The sequence below is a fragment of the Callorhinchus milii genome, unplaced genomic scaffold (assembly GCF_018977255.1).
Source record: "Callorhinchus milii isolate IMCB2004 unplaced genomic scaffold, IMCB_Cmil_1.0 Scaffold2, whole genome shotgun sequence".
Lineage (NCBI taxonomy): Eukaryota > Metazoa > Chordata > Chondrichthyes > Chimaeriformes > Callorhinchidae > Callorhinchus > Callorhinchus milii.
In genome coordinates, this window is record NW_024704743.1 from 15528525 (window position 1) to 15553242 (window position 24718).

General features: G+C 41.3%; 1 protein-coding gene across 8 annotated transcripts in view; it reads left to right on the plus strand.

The window, feature by feature from the left end:
• LOC103181539 (transcriptional activator GLI3) overlaps positions 1-24718 on the plus strand; it is a 219517-nt gene that overhangs the window by 69694 nt on the left and 125105 nt on the right. For 6 of the 8 annotated variants that reach the window (XM_042331867.1, XM_007898098.2, XM_007898100.2 and 3 more), the window contains one exon: positions 12783-13028. In XM_042331867.1, the coding sequence (XP_042187801.1) occupies positions 12783-13028 (246 nt within the window). Of the gene's footprint in view, positions 1-5287; positions 5346-5372; positions 5504-12782; positions 13029-24718 lie in introns of those variants that run through there. The other 2 variants (XM_007898104.2, XM_007898103.2) reach the window with 2 other exon arrangements.

Below are 24718 nucleotides of genomic sequence, written 5' to 3' on the forward strand. Positions count from 1 at the left end.
AGGAAACTTTACTCCTGCCTTCAATATCTGCATCAAATACAGCCAGGCCTTTACTGTGCAAATGGTCATGACTGGTGCCTCCCAGTAGACCAAAGCTTTGGATTGTGTGAGTCCTGCCAAAACTTTTAAGGGTGGTTTAAAAAGAGAAGTCTCCAGTGGAGTGAAAAGATGATAAAACTCAGGATGTCTGAAACAGCAATGCGTTTTGTGATCAAGACCAAGAAGCAGGCCAAATCATCCCACCGGTCTTTCTCTTACTGTTCCCAGGAGGGTAAACCTGTCAAGAAACATTGGGGAAGGGATACAATGGGTTTGATGCATTGGTGGAAATCATCTTCCTTGGGATTTAAGTTTGCCCTGACTTGATCTTTTCTTTAGCTTTGAAGATTGCATTGGATAAGCAGATGCAGAAATCCAAGCTGGTTAAAGAAGGAGCTTATTCTTGAACTCTGTAAAGCTCCTTCTCCCAATACTGGCCTTTGCGGGTGGTTATCAGAACATGGACCAGCTGGCCATGTGAAATGGCTCTTTGGCCGAAATCCACTCCACAAGTTTTAAATTCAAATGACTCAACACACGTGTTTTGAAAAGGATACAGAGAGTATGGGACATGACATAGGTTACGGGGAAAAAGCAGGTAAATAAGACTAAAGGGATTGCTCATTAAAAGAGCCAGCACAGACATGATGGAGTGAATGGCCTTCTCCTATGATGTAAATTTCTATAGTTCTGTGGGGCTTTTACAATAAAAAGAGTCCAGGTTAATGGAATGGCAGCCCTGTCATCTTTGTTTGAGAATGTGGCGAGCCCCTCCAACTCCCAGTTGTAACGGGGCTGTCAATCTAGGTACAGTACTGGGGATCTCTGGATTGTCAAAGGTGTTGTCTTTCAGATGAGACATTAAAGCTATTATCCCAGGATGTCTGCCGATTCTTACCAGGCTTTGCAGATCCCATGACACTGTTTAAACAGAGAAAAGCTTCTCTCCAGCAATCCTCCAGATTAATTGGTCATTCACCTCATGTCTGTCATGCTGGTAAAAATGGCTCCCACGTTTGCCTACTAAACATTGTTGTTGTTATTCTTGTGTTCCCTGCTTTGGAAATGTTTGAGTCAAAATTCCAAGTTACACCTGTAGACAGCCATGTCTAAAGTATTCTGAAATCTCATTCATGGCTCACAAGGGACATGTGGTGGACTAACCCACATTACTGATATCAGCCTGGTTCAGTTGGTAAACCTCTTGCTAGGACACTGGGAACCCCACATTGAGACTTTGAACTCCGGGCAACAGTGTGTGATGGGGTGTGCTGCATTGTTGGAGGTGCCATCCTTCAGATGAGATGTTAAATTGAGGTCCTGTCTGCCTGTTCAGATGCAAATTGGTGATCCCAGGAGACTCTTTGAAAGAGAAAGGATTTTCTCCTGGTGTCCTGGCCAATAATTCTTCAGACAAAACTGATTACTCATTCTGTGGCTGTTTGTGGGATATGGCCGTATGCAAATTGGCTGCTGAGCTCTCCTACAAAATACACTACACTACACTTTGCAGTAATTCCTGTGAAGTGCTTTGAGACTTTCCGTTGATGTGAAAGGCAATATGTCAAATGCAAGGATTATTTATTTTTAAACACATAAACTAGATATATACAACTTAATAAAGTCATTCTCACTTTAAGCTGTTGTTCAGTGCGTATCATTCTTCTTGAAATAGAGAGTCAGTTGTACTAGATGCAAACCAAACAAAGCATTCAGCAAAAACTAAACTGTAATGTCAGTAAGCATATCTGTGTGTAAGTGTGTAAACCATATTGCAGACTTTACTGAAAAACTGGGCAATTATCCTCTGTTGCTGATCTCCCTTCTTATTCCGGCTGGTCTGCTGCACTCCGGAAGGCTGCTGAGGTATATTATAATGGACAGACTGATGATACGATGCTTGTATTTCCTTCTCAGTGCAGTTGTGCACAGCAACGTGACTGACTCACAAGATACCCTGTTGAGAACTTGACCCGTCCCAGTGGTGTAACAATTGAGGGAATTTGTTGGTCCAGCAAAAAATTAGATATTCCCTGACACATCACCCAGATTGGGTGGATATTGCAAAAACACTGGCTTCTCTGTGGTAAAAGAACAGGAACAATAGTGCTGGCAGGTGTTGGATTACTCTATCTACCATCTCAATGACGTTCCTCACAGATTCTTCTGTCCTTGGCTATGTCAGGAACGCATTTAGGGAACCAGTGTGAACAGGAAATGTGGCTTGAGCCATGACATTACATAAATAGCCTTGAATTCAGAGAATTTGAGCTGGCTCCATTATTTTCATACTTCATTCACTGAAGAATTGACTAACATTGAAATGGAATACTTATGACTGTAACTTATTTTATCAGACTGAGATGGAAATGACCACCAGTGTCTTTGGAGGCCCAGCATCTGCTAGAAATACACGGTACGGCAGGAAATCTCCGAGCAGGAGACCTATGTGTGGTCTTTCTAGATGGACATAGTGAATCTGAAGCCTGAAATTCCTCATGGGTTTAGCCTTAAGATTAGTCACTTGAAATTTCAAGTTATACCAAACTTTAGAAAATTCCTACATTTAGTCTTAAATTGGGAAAAAAATTTTGTGCAGTTTTTGTCTTCCGAACAGACTCAATTTAAGAACTTTCTAACATTCTGCTTAGTGTTAAATCCACGACTGTTTGTGGGACACTGCTGAGTGCAATTGGCTGTTGCATTTCTCCCACAAAATACCCACTCACTATACTTTACAATATATATTCTGGGAAGCGTTTTGAGATGTCTCAACAATGTGGTAAGGCGCTATATTAAATGCAAGGATTATTATTACTATATACAATTTAAGACCAATTTCAATGCTAAGAACCTGAGAACTTCTGGTTTGTTTCAGGAAGTTGCCTTGTAGAGACTGCCTTTTTCAATGGGTTCATTTGCACAGTTTTTTAGTATGACTTCTGGTGTAATGTGTTCAAATGCGCTGGGGGAGGGTTTAGTCAGCAGTTTTGTTTGATATCTTGCGACATGCAAAGATTACAGTTCCACTTAGAAACTAACAGTATTGAGGAGTGTCCTTTTAGTATTTAGATTCTTAAAAAAGGCTTTTTATAAAAATTAGCCAACTTTCAGACCTTTAACATCAGCCTCAGATTTTGAATATGTTTTTTAGGAACAAATGTATTCATCACTGGTTTCCTATGTTATGCTTTTCATGAAAAGTGCTATTTGGGTGTCTGTAGTATTGTGCAAAATGTCCTACAAATCTCCTCTCCCCCAATCTGGTGCTCGCTCCCTCCATCCCCAGTCTTGTGTTCATTGAATACATCAGAAATAATTCAGAAAATCATTTTCCAAGTTGCTCTGATTTACAAGTTGTTCCTACCTCAGGATCAGGAAAGAAAAATTCAGAAAAAAGATACCATGATTCTGTAATTCCTACAGTGGTCTTATGCTGCCTGGATAAGGTTTGTTTAGATGAAAGTTTAAAGAAACCAAGTATTTGTAATTGACAGAGAATTGTTCAACTGTTGGATTATATTAAACTAGAATGAAATATTGGGTACACGTACTAAAATTTGCGCAGAGGCTACATTAACATGATCCTCTTTCAAATTGTATGTTATAGAAAATTATCATTTAGCCACGAAACAAAAATAACAATAATAAAATTGAAGATTACCACAGTGCAGAACGACAGTGTCACCCACACTAGTTGGTTTGATTGAAGTTGCTTTAATTTAATGATTATTTTAAAACTTTTTGATCCGATTATTTTAAGCCAACTCTAATCTTAAATTTTTACTTAATGTTTGTTTAAAGCCGCGAGACTTGATCTTTTCAGCTAAAGATTGTTTCCCCCATTTTTATAAAATCTCACTTTCCTACTGAAATATTGTCTTGAAGCAGAAAACTCAGCTCATCATCCTCTTTCACTTTCTTTTAAAATCATGAATTAAGAAGTTTGCATGTAGATAATGTTAAATCCCTTTTTTCCTCTATTGAAAATATTCTACATTAAATCCTGTTTATATAGATACGACCAAATAGATTCTTTAAACTGCAGCTAATATCCCCAAATGCACATGCTGCATCATTCCCTTCCAATTCACTGCTTACTTTGGCTGTTGTAAGTTTCAAAAGTTTTGCACAAACGAATGAAAGTGCTGTTGAGAATGTGTTTGATCATTGAGCTCATTCGCATTTCCCTATATTTCCGTTTTAAAATTTGCCAATGAATAGGCTCTTGATAATACTAACCTAAAAGCACCAGAATGCTTATTTTTGCATCCAAACTCCAAGCATAAAAGGCATTTAGAGCATCAATTGTTCATTTAATTAGTAATTGGACAGTGCAGGATGGATAAGGCATTGAGAATACGCACGCCATTATTGGGAGAAACGCACTGAAATACCAGAAATAGAATGTAAGCTCTGATCAGGGAGGCTGTGAGCACAATTACCTTTTTTCAAATCCTTCTGTGACACTGCAGGGGGAAAAAGGACTTTGAAACTTGAAAGGCTAGGGCTTGCTTTCAACCTCAAAAGCAAGGAGGAAAGGGCTCTGAAATTTGCTCAGTACTCCCAATTCACCATTAGCCTGTTTCTTCCTTTAGCCTCAAGGCATTCTCCGCTATTTGAAAAGACGTTAAGAAATTCAATCACAATAGAAGGCCCAGTTTTGAACATGTTTCAGTTGGCGCATTGAGGTTTGGTCTTCAGGCTTTGTGTGGGGTGAATTGAACTGAGCAACCATTGGAAAGAAAAAAAAGGTGAATGAGTAGCCTGTGTGCAGACACAAATCCTGGCAGGGCAAAGACTACTACTCTTCCTTGATCTTTACATATGCAGTGTATTGGAGCCTGCTTGTGGCAGAGTGCGAAGCATAGCCCATGCTAAAGTCAATACAGAGCTCTTGGTTTACAGGGACTCTTGTTGAGTTTGTGTTGTAATTGAAGCTGCTGTTGACCCTGCTTGGGGACCATTTGTAAAACCATTTATTCTGCATAAACTGAAATAATAAACCCTCTTTCTGTTGGGCCGATTGTGATGGTGTGACATTAGTTTGATTTAATGATTAGCCGCCTGACCCCTGAGCCCAGAGAGCTGCTTAAATAGAGAATAAGTTCACTCGGAGGAACACAGGCGGAATACTAATGAGCTGGTTAAACTTCGCATGGCACCAATCAGTTTTTTTGAATTCCTCTAATGGGAAAGGCTTTGTATGTGAGAGAGATTACAGAAGAATGTCCTCATGGCCGGATATTTTCAGTCGAGAATGTGACTTGCTCAGAGTGGGCTGCAAGTTGTTTTTGGACCAAGTTGTAAGTAATGTTCAAGCTTCTGCTGCGGCTTTGTTGCCCAGCTGCTGTGTTCGTGTGCTGGGCTGCTGCGAAATAATACTGATCTTAAATCCTAAAAAAAATTCTAATGAAATGTGAAAGCATCTGGGAGGAGATTAGCAGCAAAAACCCTTAGAAACGTAAGTTTGTACTTCAAGTTTGGAGTTTTCTTACCAATGAATGCTGAAGCTTTTGGATTGCTATTGTGTGTGTATATATATATATGAATATGATATATATATATATCTACTTCAACGTATTGCTAGGTCATGGTACTTTTACTGTGTTACTTAACAACATTAAGCAATTTCCATCTTGGTTTCATTTTTAAAAAAAGTGTTATTACCTCTCCTCCTACAGTTAGTTGGCTGTTTATGTGCTCCTGAGTAATAACAGTTGCGCTCTTTGGCAGTTAAACGTTTTGGCAGATGCTGCTGGAAGAATGAGGTTGTTTGCTTACATTTCTGCAATAGAATCACACTTGTTGCCATGGCATATGGTGTGTTTCTGTCATTATTTTGCCTAGTGCAGCCTGCCCATGTTTATTTCTAAATGTGCTGAATAATTTGGCTCCATCAGAACAAGATTGGAGAGGGAAGTGGATGATGTTTTGGGACTGTGTTAAGTGTTAAATGGCGACTCTTTCAAGCCTTCCTTTTTTGTCATACAAGTTTTGATATTGTCCCATGAAAGATTAATCAACAGCCACAATTTGGTGCAAAATAAATTTACAGAGTGGCATTTAGGTAGGGCATTTGGGTTTAATGTGTGGGTTCTTTTGTTTTTGGGTGGTGGGGAAGAATGGTTCGACAAGAACTGTTCAGGAAGGGAAAGTAAGTGGAGTGGGGGTTGGAGAGATTAAAACATACAATATTTTATGTTTTATCCACCTGCATGCACAGGTTTTGCTTACTTGAAAATAGCCAGACTTATGTGAAGCATTTAAAAATAAATTTGGGTTCCTACCAGACTCTCCGTTTTAATATTTTGGTAACATTTTAACCTGGATTGGTTTCATGTGTGCTACACTCACAGAATACTACCATGTGTGTGAAATTTGATGCAGTAAAAGTACAAATAGCAGTACACATCTCAATCTGGGTTGGTTCATTTGGAGTGTGTTTTGTTCAAATCGATGTTCGAGTTTATAATGATGAAAGCGTTTAAAATCTGGGATTAATTTAAAGCTCTCAAATTCGAGTGGGTTCCACTGTGTGGTTCCTTTCATCAATACAAATGAATAACGAAACCCCCTGAAATGCATAAAATAGCCAAAATCATTGTCAATGCAGGTTTGGCTAATGCTGAGCAGTGACTTTGCTGAACAAAATTTCTTGCATTCAAGTTACACTTATTTATGCAATCGAAACATTCCTTAAAAATAATTTAAATAATAAATGGGAAAAAATAGTGATTATTTCTTCAAAGGCAGAAGTTGTTGGAACAACCAAATTAAATATTGTGGCCGATAACATTAAAGTGATTGTTTCCATTTGATTTGAAAGTGTAAAACTCCTATCCGTCTGTTGATGCAGGAGATGAAATGGAGCAATTAAAGATTCACCTGAGAGGTTGGATGGTGCCTATTTTTAATCCCTGACTGCTTAAAAAATAGCTTTCAGTGATATTATACAGCATGTCCTTTGGCACAAATGTTATCAGCTATATAGCAAGCAAGTGATATAACAAGTAATAGCAGCAGACTCAATGCTGCATATCACTTTGGTACTTTCATAATGTGAGCTTATCCTTTTATTCTTGCTAATTTGAAGAATTTTAGACCCATCGTTCCTTTTCCCCCCAGGAAAAACATGAGGGCAGTATTGCTGTTCACATAATTTTGTAATGGGACGATATCACATCAGGATCCAGTAGTTCTAATTGCTGGTGTTGAGAAACTTAATTCTTGTTAGAGATTGAACTACCTGCAATCATGAATAGTTCACACTTCAAAAGCAGCGAGAAACCGAGTGCTATTAATATTGAAAATTCCACAAGTACAATTGGAGGATGTGGACTTTGAAGTGAAAGTGTCTGAACAGCTATTTTGAAACCTTGCTTGTTTTGGACGAGGCTCTCTACAAGTCCTGGTGGCATCCATAATCATCAACATCAATTTCTTGCATTTATTTAGCGCCCTTCACGTAGGATAATGTCTCCAAGAATGATTCACAAAAGGGATTGATGACTGTAGGCATGGTTGAAGAGGTAGATTTTTGGACTGTATTTGGAGACGAATAGAGAGGGGTTAGCACAACTCAATACAATTTACATTTATATAGTGCCTTTCATGTCTGAAAGATGTCTCAGAGGGATAGAGGGTGGGTATACCAGTGGTTAGGGGTGTAATGGCTGAAGGCTGGGCCACCAACGACTCTGCGCAGAGTGGATGCGGGACACAGAATAAGGCCTGGTTAGCTGAGCTGAAGAGGCGAGCAGAAAAGTGGGAAAGGAGAATATACAGAAATAGTGAGGTGCTGGGGTGTTTATGAAGCGGTACCCTGACTGTCTGGAAGGGAGGTCGGTCCCTTTCTCTCCTCAAATAACGGTGCCGAGTGTGGAGCTACATGAATGATGAAGTCAACATTGGCTGGAACACTCAGATGGTCTCTCAGGACCTTGCTGTGTGTCAGTGGTCCAGGTGAGAAACCACTGAGGGCAGTGATACAACAGTCACGTTGGGGGCCGGTGCCTACTGACCTTTGTGCACAGAAACTCAGGTTATTTTTAAACTTTAATGTTATTTTCTGATTTTTTTATGCCATTCAGTCTTCTACATTTGCAGTTCTTTTAAAGGACATTGTTAATCCACCAAATCGTTTGCCAAAAATAACTAAGTGACTGTAATGATCCCCAATACCAGCAACGGCGTGATGGGCTGAATGAATTCTGTGCTCTAAACTTTTTCTGATTATTTGACAGTATACCTTGAATCTCTAAACCATCCTGAGTGTTGCCTTTCCTTTTTTTTGGGTGGGGGGAGAGGGAAAGTGATATGCATGATTTACTTTTCTCTATATATTCCCTCATTGGGTCCCTTCTCCTTCTCATTACTCAGGCTAAGTACCTTCAGTATCTGATAAAATGGGCAGCCTATTTCCAGGCTGAAAGGCATGAGAGAAGCTGAGCAGAAATGGTCTCTGTCCAGAGTTCTCTCCTTTCTCTGATTACTATGGACGTTGAGTTAGATATCAGCCGGCCTGGATTTCCTTGTCCTGAGTGAGATCATTAAAATGAGCTTGTCATCTTCGGAAGCACATAGGAAGGACATCTTGTGGAGTCCTGTAGCTCAGTGGTTAGAACATTTGCCTAAAATAACATTAAAAATAAATAAATAAATTGGTCACTCAATCCACGACTGTTTTATGGGACACTGCTGTGCGCAATTGGCTGTCGCGTTTTACCCACAAAATATACAGTCAATTAATTTTACAGTACATTCTGTGAAGCACTTTGAGATGTCTTGGAAGACATTAAAAGATGCTATATTAAATGCAAGGATTATTATTATTGTTATTATAAGCAGGGGAGAGAGGAGATTCTGTGCTGTGTTTGCTGTTAAGTATCCTTGGATGCTCTGGGTGTTTGGCAATTGAAAACGGCTTGTCTAATGTAGACTCACAACAGGTAATTGCTTGCTGTGTTTGGAACCATCCCAAGGTAGCATTGCTGAGGTTAGGAACTTCACGAACTAGGGGAAGGAATCAAACCTGTGACACACCTGTTGTTGCTCCAACTTGCCTTGCTACCTCTGCCAAGAACGTTATGCTTTCACTTTGTTTTAGACTTTGTAGTCTAAAGGAATCCTTTGTATAAATCCTCTACACTGCATCACCTTCTTCCAAAATTGTGTTGTTGAGAAGATCACAGGCACGATGCAACCAAAAGTGCGTCAGAAATGTACTTCCTTCAAGGCTAAAGAGACAATGTCACTTCAAACGTCTTTGATTGAAATTGCAGAAACATCATGTTAATAGTTTATCTCACTGTGAGACATTTTGTTTCCTAAAATGGGATAGTTTGGGTGATATTGTACTCCAGATGGCTTTTCCTGGAGTTTTGGGTTTGAGTGTTGCCTCAATTTGATTTTTTAGAGGACCTGCAGCAAATTTGCACTGCCATATGGATTCCTTTAGAAATTGCTTTGCTCCTGTGATTGCAATCGCCTGCCTCTATCCAACTTGTCTTGAAATTCAGCTCATTGTAATACTGCCCCAGAGGATAGAGTTCAAAATCCTCATCCCTGCCTTGAAAGCCCTCCCTGGACTTGCTCCTTCCTACCTCTGTGACCTGCTAACTCCACATAGACCTGTTCACTCCCTCTGCTCAGCGGGCTCTGGCCTGCTTCAAAACCCCCGCTTGGCCAGCCTGTGGAGTCCTGTAGCTCAGTGGTTAGAGCACTCGCTTTGCAAGTGAGAGACCTGAGTTCAATTCCAGGCAGGGCGAAACCTTGGGCAAGTTTCCTTACTCCACACGCCTAATAATAATCCCTCCAAAAAACAAAAACAATAATAAATTGGTCATTTTCAATCCATGACTGTTTGTGGGACATTGCTGTGCGCAATTGGCTGCCGCATTCGCCCACAAATATACAGTCAATTTACTTTACAGTGTGTTCTGTGAAGTGCTTTGGAACGTCCTCCCGACGTGAAAAGCGCTATATCAAATGCAAGGATTATTATTATTATCATTGGTGGTCGGGCCTTCAGCTTTTCTGCCACCACCCTCTGTAACTCCATCCCACAGTCCCTTCGCCTCCCTCGCCTCCTTCAAGGTCCTTCTCAAGACTCTCGTCTTCGACCATGCATTCGGTCACCCTTCTACACTTATCCCCACTATCCTCCACCTCTCCTGATCCCAACTCCAAGCTCGGGTCTAAACCCCTGACTGTGCCTTGCGACATCCTCCTGATGCATGAGCGCTATACAAGTTTAATTTATTGTTGCTGCCACATGAATTCCTTTAGAAATTGTTTTGCTCCTGTAATTGGAATCGGCAGCCTCTGTCCAACTTGTCTTCAGATTCAGTTCAGTGTAATGCTACTTTGTTAGTAACTTTACAGATGTTCGCTGTATTGCAACATAAGCAAGCAAACTGAAGGAGAACAATGTATTCTGTTCACGTATAAATGCAGGAATACGGCAAGTTGTGATCCTGTGTATCTAGGTCTGACTTCTAGCAATCACATAAAATCCATTGTTTGGACTGGAAGAGGAGACAAACTTACCCATCCGTTACAAACTTGCATTCCTCCCATATCCCCCCCACCCATGGTGACATAGGAGGTGCTGGACTGCTAAGACCCTTATTATTTCCTTCACTTACCCATTTGTTTTTCTTTACTTCTCCTCCCAGCCTCTCATCTCTATTTTCTGGTTTACCATCATTCTTAATTCTTTTTCCTTTTCTTTCCTTTCTTCCTCATCCCTTTGAGTTTTCCAACTCTCCTCCTCCTCTCGTTTCTCCTCTTGCAGCCCCATCTCTCGTGTCCTTTGGATCTTTTTTCTTACATTCCTTGTACTCTCCTTTGCGTCTTTTACCTGCTTTTTCATGCTGAGGCCATTTCTCCAGCCACTGGCGTTTGAAAATGAGAGCTGTGTGGAATCGAAGTGTGGTGGAAATGTTGCATGTTCAGTCAGAAACAAATGTCCTCCTTTGTCAGCCAGCAGCGCTAATGTCCTCCATAATCAGCCAGTAGTGCATATGTTCTCTGTATTGCAATCCATTTAGTCAGTACAGTAAATGTAATATGCATTCACACAGTAGTGCAAATATACTCAATATTGAGCCAGTAGTGCTCCTTAACACATTATGCTTATGAGTGACAATTCTGTCGTGGCACTCCTGATCACTAATAGCAATGCCAAAACTTTGAAATTTCATGTCAATCAAATGCTTATTTCATGTTTAGTGAAAGTAAGATATTTAGACTGAATATTTCAATTTGCACGACTATAAGGGAGCATAAGGACACCTTCCAGTTCAACACCACTGTAGTTGAAGTTAGCAATTAAACCATTGTGGAGTCCTGTAGCTCAGTGGTTAGAGCACTCGCTTTGCAAGTGAGAGACCTGAGTTCAATTCCAGGCAGAGGGCGAAACCTTGGGCAAGTTTCCTTACTCCACACGCCTAATAATAATCCCTCCAAAACTAAAAACAATAATTAAATTGGTCATTTTCAATCTACGACTGTTTGTGGGACATTGCTGTGCGCAATTGGCTGCCGCGTTCGCCCACAAATATACAGTCAATTCACTTTACAGTGTGTTCTGTGAAGCGCTTTGGGACGTCCTCCCGACGTGAAAAGCGCTATATCAAATGCAAGGATTATTATTATTATTATTATTAATAAGGTGGCTGTCATAGAGTTCCTTCTTGTACACATACATTCTCTTGGCTCTGTTCTACTCACGTGGGATTGAAATTTGTTTGCTTTGCAAAACTTTCTTCTTCAAGCATTTATGATTTTTTTTAGCACAGAGGCTTGCGGCTAACTTCGATTACATTGTGACCCATTTTCTACAGTGTTATTAATCCATTTGAACTGATCTGTTTCCAGGTCCATCACTGCATTTGAATGAAGATCAGACACTCACATAAGGTGGCATAATGACCACAATTACAATATACTAAGGGAACTTTGTATATTATAATGGTTGTGCTTCACTAGTAATGGACTTCAAAAATATGTATATTCATAAATCTGATCACAGGGTTGCATAGATAATAATAATAATAATAATCCTTGCATTTGATATAGCGCTTTTCACGTCGGGAGGACGTCCCAAAGCGCTTCACAGAACACACTGTAAAGTGAATTGACTGTATATTTGTGGGCGAACGCGGCAGCCAATTGCGCACAGCAATGTCCCACAAACAGTCGTAGATTGAAAATGACCAATTTAATTATTGTTTTTAGTTTTGGAGGGATTATTATTAGGCGTGTGGAGTAAGGAAACTTGCCCAAGGTTTCACCCTCTGCCTGGAATTGAACTCAGGTCTCTCACTTGCAAAGCGAGTGCTCTAACCACTGAGCTACAGGTCTCCACTAATAAAACCAGTCTGAGTGAACTTTGTTTTATATTTGGAGGAATGACATTTCATAACATTCTGAATACTAATGTGATTTTGTTTCAATCTAAACTTGATCCAAGTACAGTGAAATTTAAACAAAATTGTCCCTCATTCATCCCCTTTCACTTGCAAACTGGCTTTGTGTACATTACACTCACAAGCAAAATCAACAAATGTTGTGACATTTTCTGCTGTTGCTTTACGAGCTGCAGATCAGCATTGTTTAATGGTATCAGAAAAGAAATCTGGCAACTTTCTCCCTTTTTTTGAAGTTTGGAAAGATGATCTGCACTTCAAGCTGTTGCACTTACTGTTACTGAAGTGTTTGTGCTTGTTTTATTTCAGAGGATGAGAGTCGTGGTCCAACCTATCACAGAGAGAGAAGAAACGCAATTGCAATGCAACCACACGCTGGTGGGCAAAGCTTAAGTAAAATCAGTGAGGAGCCATCAACATCCACTGAAGATCGAGCTTCTCTAATAAAGAAGGAGGCCCATGGATCTATATCACACATACCTGAGCACTCTATCCCTTACCGTGGGGCACTTTTTGCTATGGATCCGAGAAATGGCTACATGGACCCACATTATCGTAAGTAATGCAATATTAAAGTGTCAATGCATCAAAGTTAATGTTCAACAGAAGATGTAGAAAGAAACCAGTTTCTGATCAACAAGCCCAGGACTGATGCTGATTACCAGCTCAGTCTATTTAGGGATCAATAGAGATGGTACTGTTGATTTGTTGCCTACTTGTTGGGAAGCTTCCATTGGTTAAGATGCTTCAAATGCATCTTTGAAGGAAGCAACCCTTTCAGCCGGCCAACGTATACTGTGCGATTGTACATCATTAGAACCTGCACATTTTCCAGTTATTTCTGCCTTTTTAATATACAGTTCTTGCTCCAACATCCTAGGGATTTTTGGAAAGATAATCAAAAGAGGTGACTGCAGTCCTCCAGCAATTATACTTTGTTGATTTATTCATCTCCTTTCACTGTTAAAAATTTCATTGCATGATTTAGAATGAATTTTTAAAGCAAACATAGCTAAGCGAATATCTTTTGAGAAACTATGCCTATCTATTAAGTGAATAGATACTCAGTATCTAACTGTTTCTTAGACTTTATTCATTTAACTAGATACTTAAATGAAAATTCTGTCAATAAATACATTTNGCTCAAATGGGTGGCTTTGAGGAAGCGGGATAATTAAACGAAAATTCTCTCATTAAATACATCAAAAGACTATTGAAACTTTTGCAGAATCAGGAGTATACGCAATAGATTTTCCCTATGACTGCTGCAGTAAGAAAAAGAATCACAGATAGCTGTGACTAATAAAAAAACACAGATGCTGTCATTTCAACATTAGTTGCAAGCAAATGTCCCTGATAATTTCATGCAGTTTTATGGCAAGTTGACTATTCATTTAACAGAGATTCTCCATCATTTCTCCTCTGTGAAAGCAGAGTGGTCTGTTGAGATCGAAATGATAGTTGGTGAAAACTGGATCTTGGTTGTTTGTGATTGACGTGCTTGGTTTCATCGTCTGGTGTAGAACACAATAATGAATGTTTTTTATTTGCACCCGAAGACATAGTCCATGTGGCGCACTGCACAATTTACACAGTCCCGAGTTTTGACATTGACTTATAAAGTCGGAAACCAAAGCTGTTGACAAAGCAGCAATTAAAGCCATTAATTAGTGGGCAGGTCCAATTAAATCAGGCTGCATTGCAATTTCAGATTTACTTCAGTGAACTGGGGCTAACTGGAGGAACACATACAATTCCAACATGATGGTTAGTTACCTGCTCTACCTCTCTCCTTTTAATGAAGGTGATTGACCTACAGGTGCAAGATTCTGAAATGGTAATTTTAACCAAATTGGTATGAACCTGGAACGAATGGGAGGCTCTGTCTATAGGTGATGGCTTAAGTACAGTCCTGTAGTTTCATGGTTAGAGCACTTGCCATGCAAGCGAGAGGACCTGGGTTCGATTCCCGAGCAGGGCAAAACATTCCTTACTCCACACACCACTGTTCAATTAGAATGAGTAAGAACCCGGTTGTTATTGCCCAGCTCCACCACTGTCTCTCACCTCAAACTGCCGAAACCCTCATCCACGCACTCATCATATCCAGGCTCCACTATGCAAACTACCTGCTTGTCGGCCTCCCCAACTCCTCCCTCCACAGGTGGCAGATCATCCAGAACTCTGCAGCCCGTGTCCTCTCCTGCAGCAGGCTCTGCGACCCTATCACCCCCATTCTTGTCCAACTCTACTGGCTTCCCATCACACGGAGGATACAGTTCAAGATCCTGGTCCTCACTTTCAAAGACCTCCACGGCCTTGCTCCTCCCGACCTCTGTGACCTTCCAACCCCTACCAATGTGTCCGCTCTCATCGCTCAGCGGGTGCCGGCCTGCTTTACTCCCCCGCATTGCCCGCTCCACCAATGGCAGGCGGACCTTCAGCTTCTCTGCCCCCACCCTCTGGAACTCCATCCCACAGTCTCTCTGCATCGACTACACCCTTGCCTCATGCAAGGCCTGTCTCGAGATCCTCCTCTTTGACCGTGTCTTCGATCACCCTCCTACCCCTACCCTCCTCACCCTCCACCCCTCCTGATCCCATCCACCAGCTCGGGTGTGGATCCCTGACTGTCCAGGGCTTTGGGACGTCCTCCTGACGTGAAAGGCGCTATACAAATGGAATTTGTTGTCGTTTGTTGTTGTTAGTCAATTGACGGATTGCTTTTGTGGGCTAATAAATCTAAATAATGATAATTTGGTTACTCAGTCCACGATTGTTTGTGGGATATTGCTGTACGCAATTAGGTTCCATGTTTCGCCCACAAAATGTACAGCTAATTCACTTCACAGTATATTCTGTGAGGCGCTTTGAGAAGTCTTGAAGACTTTATAAGGGCTAAAATATCAAATGCAAGAATTATTATTGTTATTACAGTACGTCCTCTGCAACTACAACAGCTGATCCATCTCTGACACTGAAGGACCTGAATTTAGTTTTGCTCATAGTTTATTCTAATCACCTGGGGATGATTTCACCTTCATTGACCAGGGAATTGTATCACCTGCATTGTAGGGGTGACCGATGTATTGCCCGAGCAGGCTCATCCATTTCCACTTTGTTTCAGTTAACAGTTGGAGAGACAGCAACAATTTGATGCTGGTTTTGCCTTCCCCAAGGTCTCTGCAGTGATTGACTGCACTTGTGTAGCGGTAAAGGTGCCCAGAGTCAGTCCAATAGTGTACATTAATTGTGAAGGCTCCCATTCAATCAATGTGCAGGTGGGCTGCAATGGATAGGCTTTGTCCTGTAAAGGATTCTGCAAAAGATCTGATATGTCACCTCACAGTCCCTGATTCACATTTGAATCTTTCTTCAGTTAGTTGTGTCTGGATGCGTCAAGGAAACACAATGACAGACTGCAATGCAGTTAGTACAGTGATGACTGAAATGGTGCCCCAATTGGGGTGTAGTCTCATTAGCTTTCCTTGTACAACACCTTGCATTATATATTTTGTGGTTGCATTTTTCCACGAAACACACAGCACTTTGGGACAACTTCCTGATGTGAATGGCGCTAAACTATTATTATCGTGTCCTTCACACAGCATAGTGTCTTGGAACACTAAAAGCAAGTCTGAAGTTGAATGATTTAGCTTACGACACCTACCAATGTACTGTTGGTAGCAGTGAGATTGCTGAATTTGAAGTTGAAATTGGGAGAGGGGAAATCAGCATTATCACCATATTTTACATTGAGCAGCAATACAGCCAGCCCATTATACACAGAATATAAATTGTGATGTTTATAAGAAAGGAAGCTGTAGGTGCAATAAATAAGAAGTCGAAGCTGGTTCCTGTAAGTTTATTCACAGGTGAAGCAATGTCATTTTTCTTGGCTGGTCTTGTTCTGAAGTCACACGATACTCTCGTAATGATGGTACATGTAGGTATCGTAAGTTAAATCATTTAACCTCGGATGTCAGAGCTAAATGTGAGGCAGACATGCTTTCAAGTCTCCAGACTGCATTTGCAATCAACACATTGAGGCCCATGGAGGGGGCCGGTCTGGTGCTTTCTACATTAGCCAGAAAGTTTAGTATCTGGAGGTGAAAGGTCATCGGACAGATGACTGATTAGCCAAGACAGCTGATTAGTGGAGGGTTTAACATTACTGGTGCCAGGGATGAAAGCAGATTTGATTGACTCATTAGCTTGGCAGCAGAGGGGAATGTACACTTTATAGGACTTGGATCAAAGAGACTCGAAATCTCTAGTCTGGTTGTTGGTTTTGTAGGTTCAGGTACTGAGGGGATTGAAAAAAGTCGGATTTTCTTTTCCTTGCTTAACATATCAGTACTGGCATTCACTTCCAGTTGCTGCGGATCCCATCGATTCAGGTGTCCCAAATAGGTTTTTACAATCCAGATACCTGAAGCACAGGCACGACAGATCCATTTTAATGTTTTAAAAGTTATTATTTGCAGTTGTTTTAAAAAAACATGATGAGTGCTGCTAATGGGGGGGGGGGGGAGGGGCGAGTATGCTTTTCATTAAAAGTCATATGTTCTCCCATTTCTACTCTCAAACTGAGGTGTAGTTCCGGAGATGGTGATATCTCTGGGTTATGTTCCTCAAGTGTGAGCCTTAGGCTTTGAATAGATTGCAATCGTGAGCAAGATCCCTGGTTGAACTTAGCACAAGACTGTTCCCCCTCCCGACTGCGGTCTTCTCTCTCGTTATATTCCCTTGAACAGAGTATGAGTGGGTTTCATGCAAGGAAGATGATTTGTCCATTTTCTCAAAACAGTCCTTTGGGTCTGCAAGAGTTAAATGCCGGGAACCATTAGAATGCATTTTGTGCAGTCTTGAGCCTGCGCTTTATGACATCTGTGGTAAAATAGTCCATTTTTATGGCTTTCTGATATCCATCAATGAAGACTGTTGCCTGCTGGCATTAATTAGCAAGAATTAGTGCACGCTCTCTTCTCACATGTGACCGGTATTAACCCAGCCATGTGCAGCTGAGGTTATAATGTATAGTGTTCAATCTTATTCAAACAGGGGAGCATATTTGTGGATTAGCTATAGCAAAATAAGTCTTGAGTAGCCAATATCTCACATGAGGGTTTGGTTTCACGCCTTCCTCCCTGCGTGAGAGCATGAAAAATGAACAGAGGAAGGAGAAAGTTTGCACTGACAAATGCAGTGGTGACTCCTGACCTCTGTGCGTACCTCTTAAATCTTTCGCAGGTGTGTGTTATGCCATTGAGAACACTGCCCTCTTTTCAAGGAACGCTTTTGGTGCTGTTTCTGGGGTGATCCGTTTTCATCCTGAGTCGGTGTTTAATGCAGCTAATATGGCAACACCTGCAGCCATTACCACCTGGTTGTCAGCCCCTGATGTAGTGTCGTTCAGAAGTCTGTTGCTGCTCCATTAGTTTAGACCTTTTGTCAGCACAAAAATGGACACCTCAGTCTCCAGATCTGCTGAGAGCTCCCTTGATTACGATTGTGTATGTGTATGTAGTGCAGTGAATGTATAGGCAACTCAACCCTCCAGAAAGAGCAGGTTTTTCTAAAAGTTGATCTGCTGACCAGTTATCCACTGGACATTGCAGAGGAGAGTAAAGGGTCAGATTGAATGGAGTATCAGCAGGCTGCTCTCTTTTTCTAACTTGGGAGCTGCATTGCCTTTTCATACTTTAAAAATTTCGAAGTATTTAATGGTCCTCTCACAAGTAGATCATACGAATGTGGTTAGTCCTCAATTTATGCCACATGCAATTTGGTTTTCCCTCCAAAAATGGTACATATTTATTTCTGTTGTTTTTTTAAGACTAGTTTTATTTGTTGGGATCCAGTTGAATGTGGGCTGTGTTGTTAACGTTCATGAAGTCGGGCTGTGTGAATGTAGCAAAGATAATGTTCGATTGTGTAGCTGAGTGATCGGTACCTGGCAGTGCAGCTGGAAGCTTTGGTGAGGTGATTAAGTAGCTTAGCAGCCAGAGGGATGTGGGCTGATCAAGTGGACGGGCGGACGGACAGGCAGACAGGGAGAAGAGCACTTGAGTGGGAATCTTAAGTGAAATGGGCTGAATGACCAGTGACCCACTGGAGATGCTGGTGAGGAGAGTGACGGGTCAGATAATTTGGGCTATCTGCAGGCAGTTTTCTTACTCGGGAGCTGCATTGCAGATGGGCAGAAGTAAAGGCAGCGTGAGAGAGACTGGTTGGGTTTAAAAATTCCACTGCAGTGAAATTAATATTTTATTTTTTTAAAAGGAGTGGGAGCAGGCTCAGAACTGGTGCTGGTGACCAGAAAAGCAGTAGCAGTTGTGTTTCGACTATTAATAAAATTTTAGATTTAAAAACAAATACTGATTTGATATAATAGTAATCCTTGCATTTGATATAGTGCCTTATCGTATCTTCAAGACGTCTCAAAGCGCTTCACAGAAGATACTGTAAAGTGAATTGACTGTATATTTTGTGGACAGAACAGCGACATAAAAACAATAGCCTTGTCCATTCCTGTCTTTAGTTGGATGCTAATTAGGAAGTGAGTGAAATTGTGAAGGAAATTCAGCAGCCGTCTGAATATCAGAAGGACTGCTAATCTACCTGGGGGACTGTGTGCTTTGACCTGGACTAGTGCTTCGAAATTGCTCTTATAGGAAAAAGTGTCTCGTGCTGGTCAGCAGAACAACATTGGAAATCAATCTAGTGGGTTGGAACTACCACTTCATTCACCGTTTTAACACTTGAATACATTATTTCAAATTCCTCCCCCAGCTTGGGTTCCCAGCCAACTCTGTCAGGCCCTTTAAGACATTCTCCCAACGTGAAAGGCACTGTATAAATGTAAATTATTGTTGTTGTAAATGTGCAGTTAACAATAATAATCCTTGCATTTGATATAGCATCTTATCATGTAGTTGAGACGTTTGAAAGCGCTTCACAGGATACCTCCCCGGGCTCTCCCTCAGACTCATCAAATCCGTGCGCAACTTAGGTGTCAGGTCCGATCCACAGTTTTCCTTTCTACCCCACATCCGTTCTCTGACCAGGACTGCTTTCTTCCACCTCCGTCACATTACCCACCTCTGTCCATACCTCACAACAAGCGCAGCCAAAACCCTCGCCCATGCCTTCGTCACTTCCTGGCTGGACTATTCCAATGCCCTCCTCGCTGGCCTCCCCAGCTCCACCATACATGAAATACAACTAATTCAGAACTCCACCACCAGGATTTCCACTCAAACAAAACTCCGTACCCCCGTCACACCAGTCCTTGTCAGGCTCCCTTGGCTCCCAATTACTGAATGAATCGATTTGAAATCCTCTCACTCGTCTTCAAATCCCTTCATTCCCTCGCACCTCCCTTACCCGCCCCACTCCTCTACCCACTGCCTTCGTTCGGCCGGCTGCGGCCTCCTGTTTGTCCCTCGTCCCCTCCGCTCCACTGTAGGTGGCCGTGCCTTTAGCCACTATGCCCCGAAACTCTGGAACTCTCCCTCAATCCCACCACCTCATCCTCTCCCCACTTTTAAGACCCTCCTAAAGATCTTCCTTTTTGATCGTGCTTACGGTCACCTTCCTACTCCCTCTCCCCCTAGCTCGGGATCAGACTCCGCCACTGCCAAGCGCTCCGGGACGCTACCCCACGTGAAGGGCACTATATGAATGCAAGTTGCTATTATTGATACATTATAAAGTGAATTGATTGCGTATCGTTCAGATTCTTGATCTCGTATAGCTGAAAATTCAATTTTCTTTTCAACTTTATTATGTTTAAACTTCGGGAGCAAATGGTAGTTTATTAACAATACAAGATTTATTGTTAATAAGATTGTGCCACCTTATGGTGAGAGCTACCTTTATTCTGTATGGATGCATCAGGTTTATACCAATGGGCCTTATTCTTATTGCAGAATTTAAGCTGTTTAATAAAGCTCTCCTGATTCAATGCTTGCAGTTTTATTCCTTTTGGGGAAAAAAACCTAGTGGATAGACTGACGTCTTGCTACGATGTGGAGCTTGAATTGCCTCATTTACACGGGACATAGCCAGTGGGGTTCCTCCAGTGCTGCTCGAGGTGCTGTGGTCTGGAATGCACATGCAGTGCACATTTTCCGCTCCACATCCCAGTCGGGCACTTGTAGTCTTGTGCCTTTTTCCCCTTCAAACAGAAATGAAAAATCCAATTTTATTTTCACGCAGGAGCAGCTGCAGAGACTGGTTAACCAGTTAGAAACTTCCATTTCGGTGTACCACAATATTGGTTGTAGTTTTCCTCTCACAATTTTTTTTTCTTCTTGCAGTCCTTAATGGCCAAGTGCTGCAAGAGTGACCTCCACTCCCCCCCCACCCACCCCCAGCTCTTGATTTATTCCTTCCTTTGTACAGAGATCCTTGAAATTTACTGACAAGCCCTGTGATGAGTAGAACATGGAGTCTTTAATTGTTTTTAATGTGAATGTTCCTCTATGGGTTCGCTGATGTTAAACTTCCTTCACGGAGGAACAGGATGGAATGTCAATTTCCCCTCTTGGTGGGGTGCCCATTGAACAGCTCTCCAGAGAACTATATTGGTTTGAGGGTTGTTTTCCACTGAAGCCTAAAACTGCCACTACCGTCCCATTAGCCTTTTCCAGCCTGTTAATGGGAGCACATATTAGAACAGTAATATATTACAATGTCACTCAAGCTCTGAGCAGTGTAAACCATTCAGGAATTTTTTTTAGAACTGCAAATGGTTCCAAATGTTAAACAATAAAAGTTTTTTTTGCTAGATGTGAATGTTTATACTGTGTGCCAATGTGCAGGTAGACACTTTTTAAGGGAGTAGAGAAGGAATTTTAAATCCATACTATACAGTTTTATTTAGTGTTTTATTTAGGAATACAAATTTCTCCAAGTTTCACTGATGCTCTTTCTTTAACTCCATGTGATGCATAATAGTTATTACTGAACACTTGAAGCCCTATAGCTCAGTGGTTAGAGCACTAGCTTCGCAAGCAGGAGACCTGGGTTTTATTCCCGGGCAGGATAAAATGCTGGGCAAGTTTCCTTACTCCACATGCCTCTGTTTACCTAGCAGTAAGTCGAAACCCGGTTGTTAGTCAATTGGCCTAACGATTCCTTAAAATAATTCCTTAAAAAAAATTGGTCACTCGATCCACGACTGTTTGTGGGACACTGCTGTGCGCAATTGGCTGCCACATTTCGCCCACAAAATATATAGTTAATTCACTTTACAGTATATCCTGTGAAGCTCTTTGAGACGTCTTGACGACATGATAAGGCGCCACAACAAATACAAGAATTATTATTATAGTAAGACACTTGGGTTAGTGTCTGAGTAGGGCTAGTGTTTGGGTTAGCCAGTTGAATCAAAAGATTTGCTAAGCTCTAATTAAACTGGTGGAATTGGCTTGATTGGCTGAATGGCCTGTTCCTGTTATCCTATGCGTCTACCGTTTTTGACACAGGGCAGGAAATATTTTTGCCTGTAAAAATCAAATTAAGCAATTACTTTGAGGTGCTATGACAAAGCAGTTCTTTCCTCTTCTACAATGCCTTTTATAAGGCATGTAGAAATAAAATTTAGTAAAACTAAGATTGTTCCAGTTTTGGAAAGAATTGTCTGAATTTTACATTAACATCCCCTTCAGGCATATGGATCCACAAGTTTCTTTTTCTAAATGCGCTATAAAATGTTGGAAAAAGCATTCACCAGGATCATAGCACGCATGATCCAATCACGATCCAGGCAGTATTGTAAAGTTGTTTGTATTTGAATTTCGCTTTCTGCAGAAGTTAATTCGTTAATTCGTGTGTTTGTCTCCGCTCGTCTCGGAGACTATGAAAAGAACCCAATTTCTAACCATAGTAGTGGCATTTATTATCAATTCCCATAAATGTTACACAGTGCTCAGAATGAATGGTATAAATTGCTTTCAGGGACAAATTATGATTCCTAGATTTGTGGCTGTTAAAAAGATTTGCAAGGATCAGAAGCAGTTAAAACCTCTTGCAGGACTGAAAGAAGAAGTGACTGAAGGTGCAGCTTGGCGGCTTGCTATACCTTTTGTGCAATCGTCCTGGGAGACTGATCACTGTTTCTCCCTCTCTCTCACATACACACACGCACAGAACAACACACAAAAAAAATGCAATTCTCCTCAGGTCTTCAGGGAAACCTTAACAAGATATGACCAAAAAATACACACATGCACACCCCCTGCCCCCACCCCCAGTAGTGCCTTCAAAAAATAAATTATAATAATAATTTGGTCATTCAATCCACAACTGTTTGAGGGACACTGCTGTGTGGAATTGGCTGCTGCGTTTCGCCCACAAAATATACGGTCACTACACTTTACAGTATATTCTGTGAAGCGCTTTGAGATGTTTCAAAGATGTGATAAAGCGCTATATTAAATGCAAGGATTATTATTATCTTGCCTCGTGTCCTGAGAGACTGCAGTGGATCCAGTCAATGTTTTACTAGTACTGGCATGAGAGGGCATTATATTCACAAAAGGGTCGCCCAGAAGTGAATGCTCAGGTGCTGTGAAATCACTAACATTTCTGTCAATATAGCCATGTTAAAGTTGGTACTTCCCACATCTTTCTCCTCTGGTTTTCCCTCCCTCTCACTCACACTCGTGTACACGCATGAGTGTGCCCACCCCCACACATCCCTACACACCCATCTTTTATTCACATCGTTCTTATTCTGCCTGCGAATTCTGGTACGTTCCTGACTCTCTACTCCCTTTGCTCCACTACTTTTAGCCATGGCTTTAGCCACCGTGCCCACATCCTCTCAAACTCCTTTGGAAAGCCACTTTGCTTTGTTATCACTCTGCCATTAAATATCACCTTAACTGACCTTTGGTAAATATGTTTAAATCTCCCCCTTTCCCTGCTTGGAGTCTACTCCTAAATTTGTCAAGTACTTTGAGGCGTTCTGAATCATGAAAGGTGTTGTGTAAATGTATTCCTATTATAAGTGTATGGATATATAATATATTGACAGGCAAGCAGCATGTAAATTAAATTCAGTTCCCCTCACAAAAACTTTCCATTTCAATACCTCTAAGGCGAAACGGATAGAGATCGGGTTGGCTGCCGGAGCTATTTATTTGGACAGCCACTATAGGATTGAGCAGACAATTGTGTGGTCAATGCAGCTTCACAGCCCTACTTTCAAATGCTTCAGGGGAAATTAATTATTTTTTCTCTTGCAGCAAATATCGTGAGGCTCCCAGATTTCTATTCAGAGTGGAAAAATACAATCATTCTCAACAAGGGCTACATCTGTACAGTTTTTTATTGTACAAAGCAGCTATTAAATTAGATGCTATCAGGATTTTTGTGGATGGTGTGTCCATTCTTGGAGCAGCTGTTATCAGATCCAACTTAAAAACTTTCAGTTGTGCTTTTGTTACTCCAATTTGCAAGTTATAGATTTGGTAAGAAATAGTTTAAATAAAAATAGGTTTTCAGGTGGGTTATTTCCCTCACTGTTGAGATTTGCTTCTCTTTGAGATGACAAGGCTATGAACTTTGAAGTGTTCAGCAAATGATTAGAGCTGCTGAGGAGGGAGCTGAAGGGGTTGGTGGGATTATCTAGTTCCTCTCACTAATGAAACTTCTGTTTGCAGACAGAGGAAGGGCATTAACCAGGCCCCTCAGTTTTGACCCTCACCAGAACTGCTTTTCTTTTCAGACATTTAGTGGGCAGACGAAGCTCAACTTTAAACGTTATTGTACAGGTTTTCACCTTAAAATACTCCTGCCTCAATTTTGGTCCATTAATTTTCCCTATGCCACAGGAATCCTGTGCAGATATTGTGTAAAATCATTTTAGGGTGTCACTCTGGCAGCAATTCAGTACAATAGCATGCACTTCCATAGCACCTTCATATAAACGAATGGCTCAGAGCGCTTCATAATGGGAGCAGTGGACACCAAGCAAGATGTGTAGGGAATTTAGAGGCAAGCAAATGGCAGGGTTCATCTTGAGACCTACCTCTCTTGGTCGTCTTTCCTCTTCCCACCTCACTTGGCTCTCACAGCACTCTGCGTGCCATGCCAGTATTAAGTGCCTTGGGACGTCCTCCTGATGTGAAAGATGCTGTTTAAAGCAAATTTGTGTTGTTTGGTTGAAGAGCAAGGTCTTGAGGCTTTTGAAAGACTGGGATCTTGGTAGTGTTTTTAGCAGAGTTCCAGGG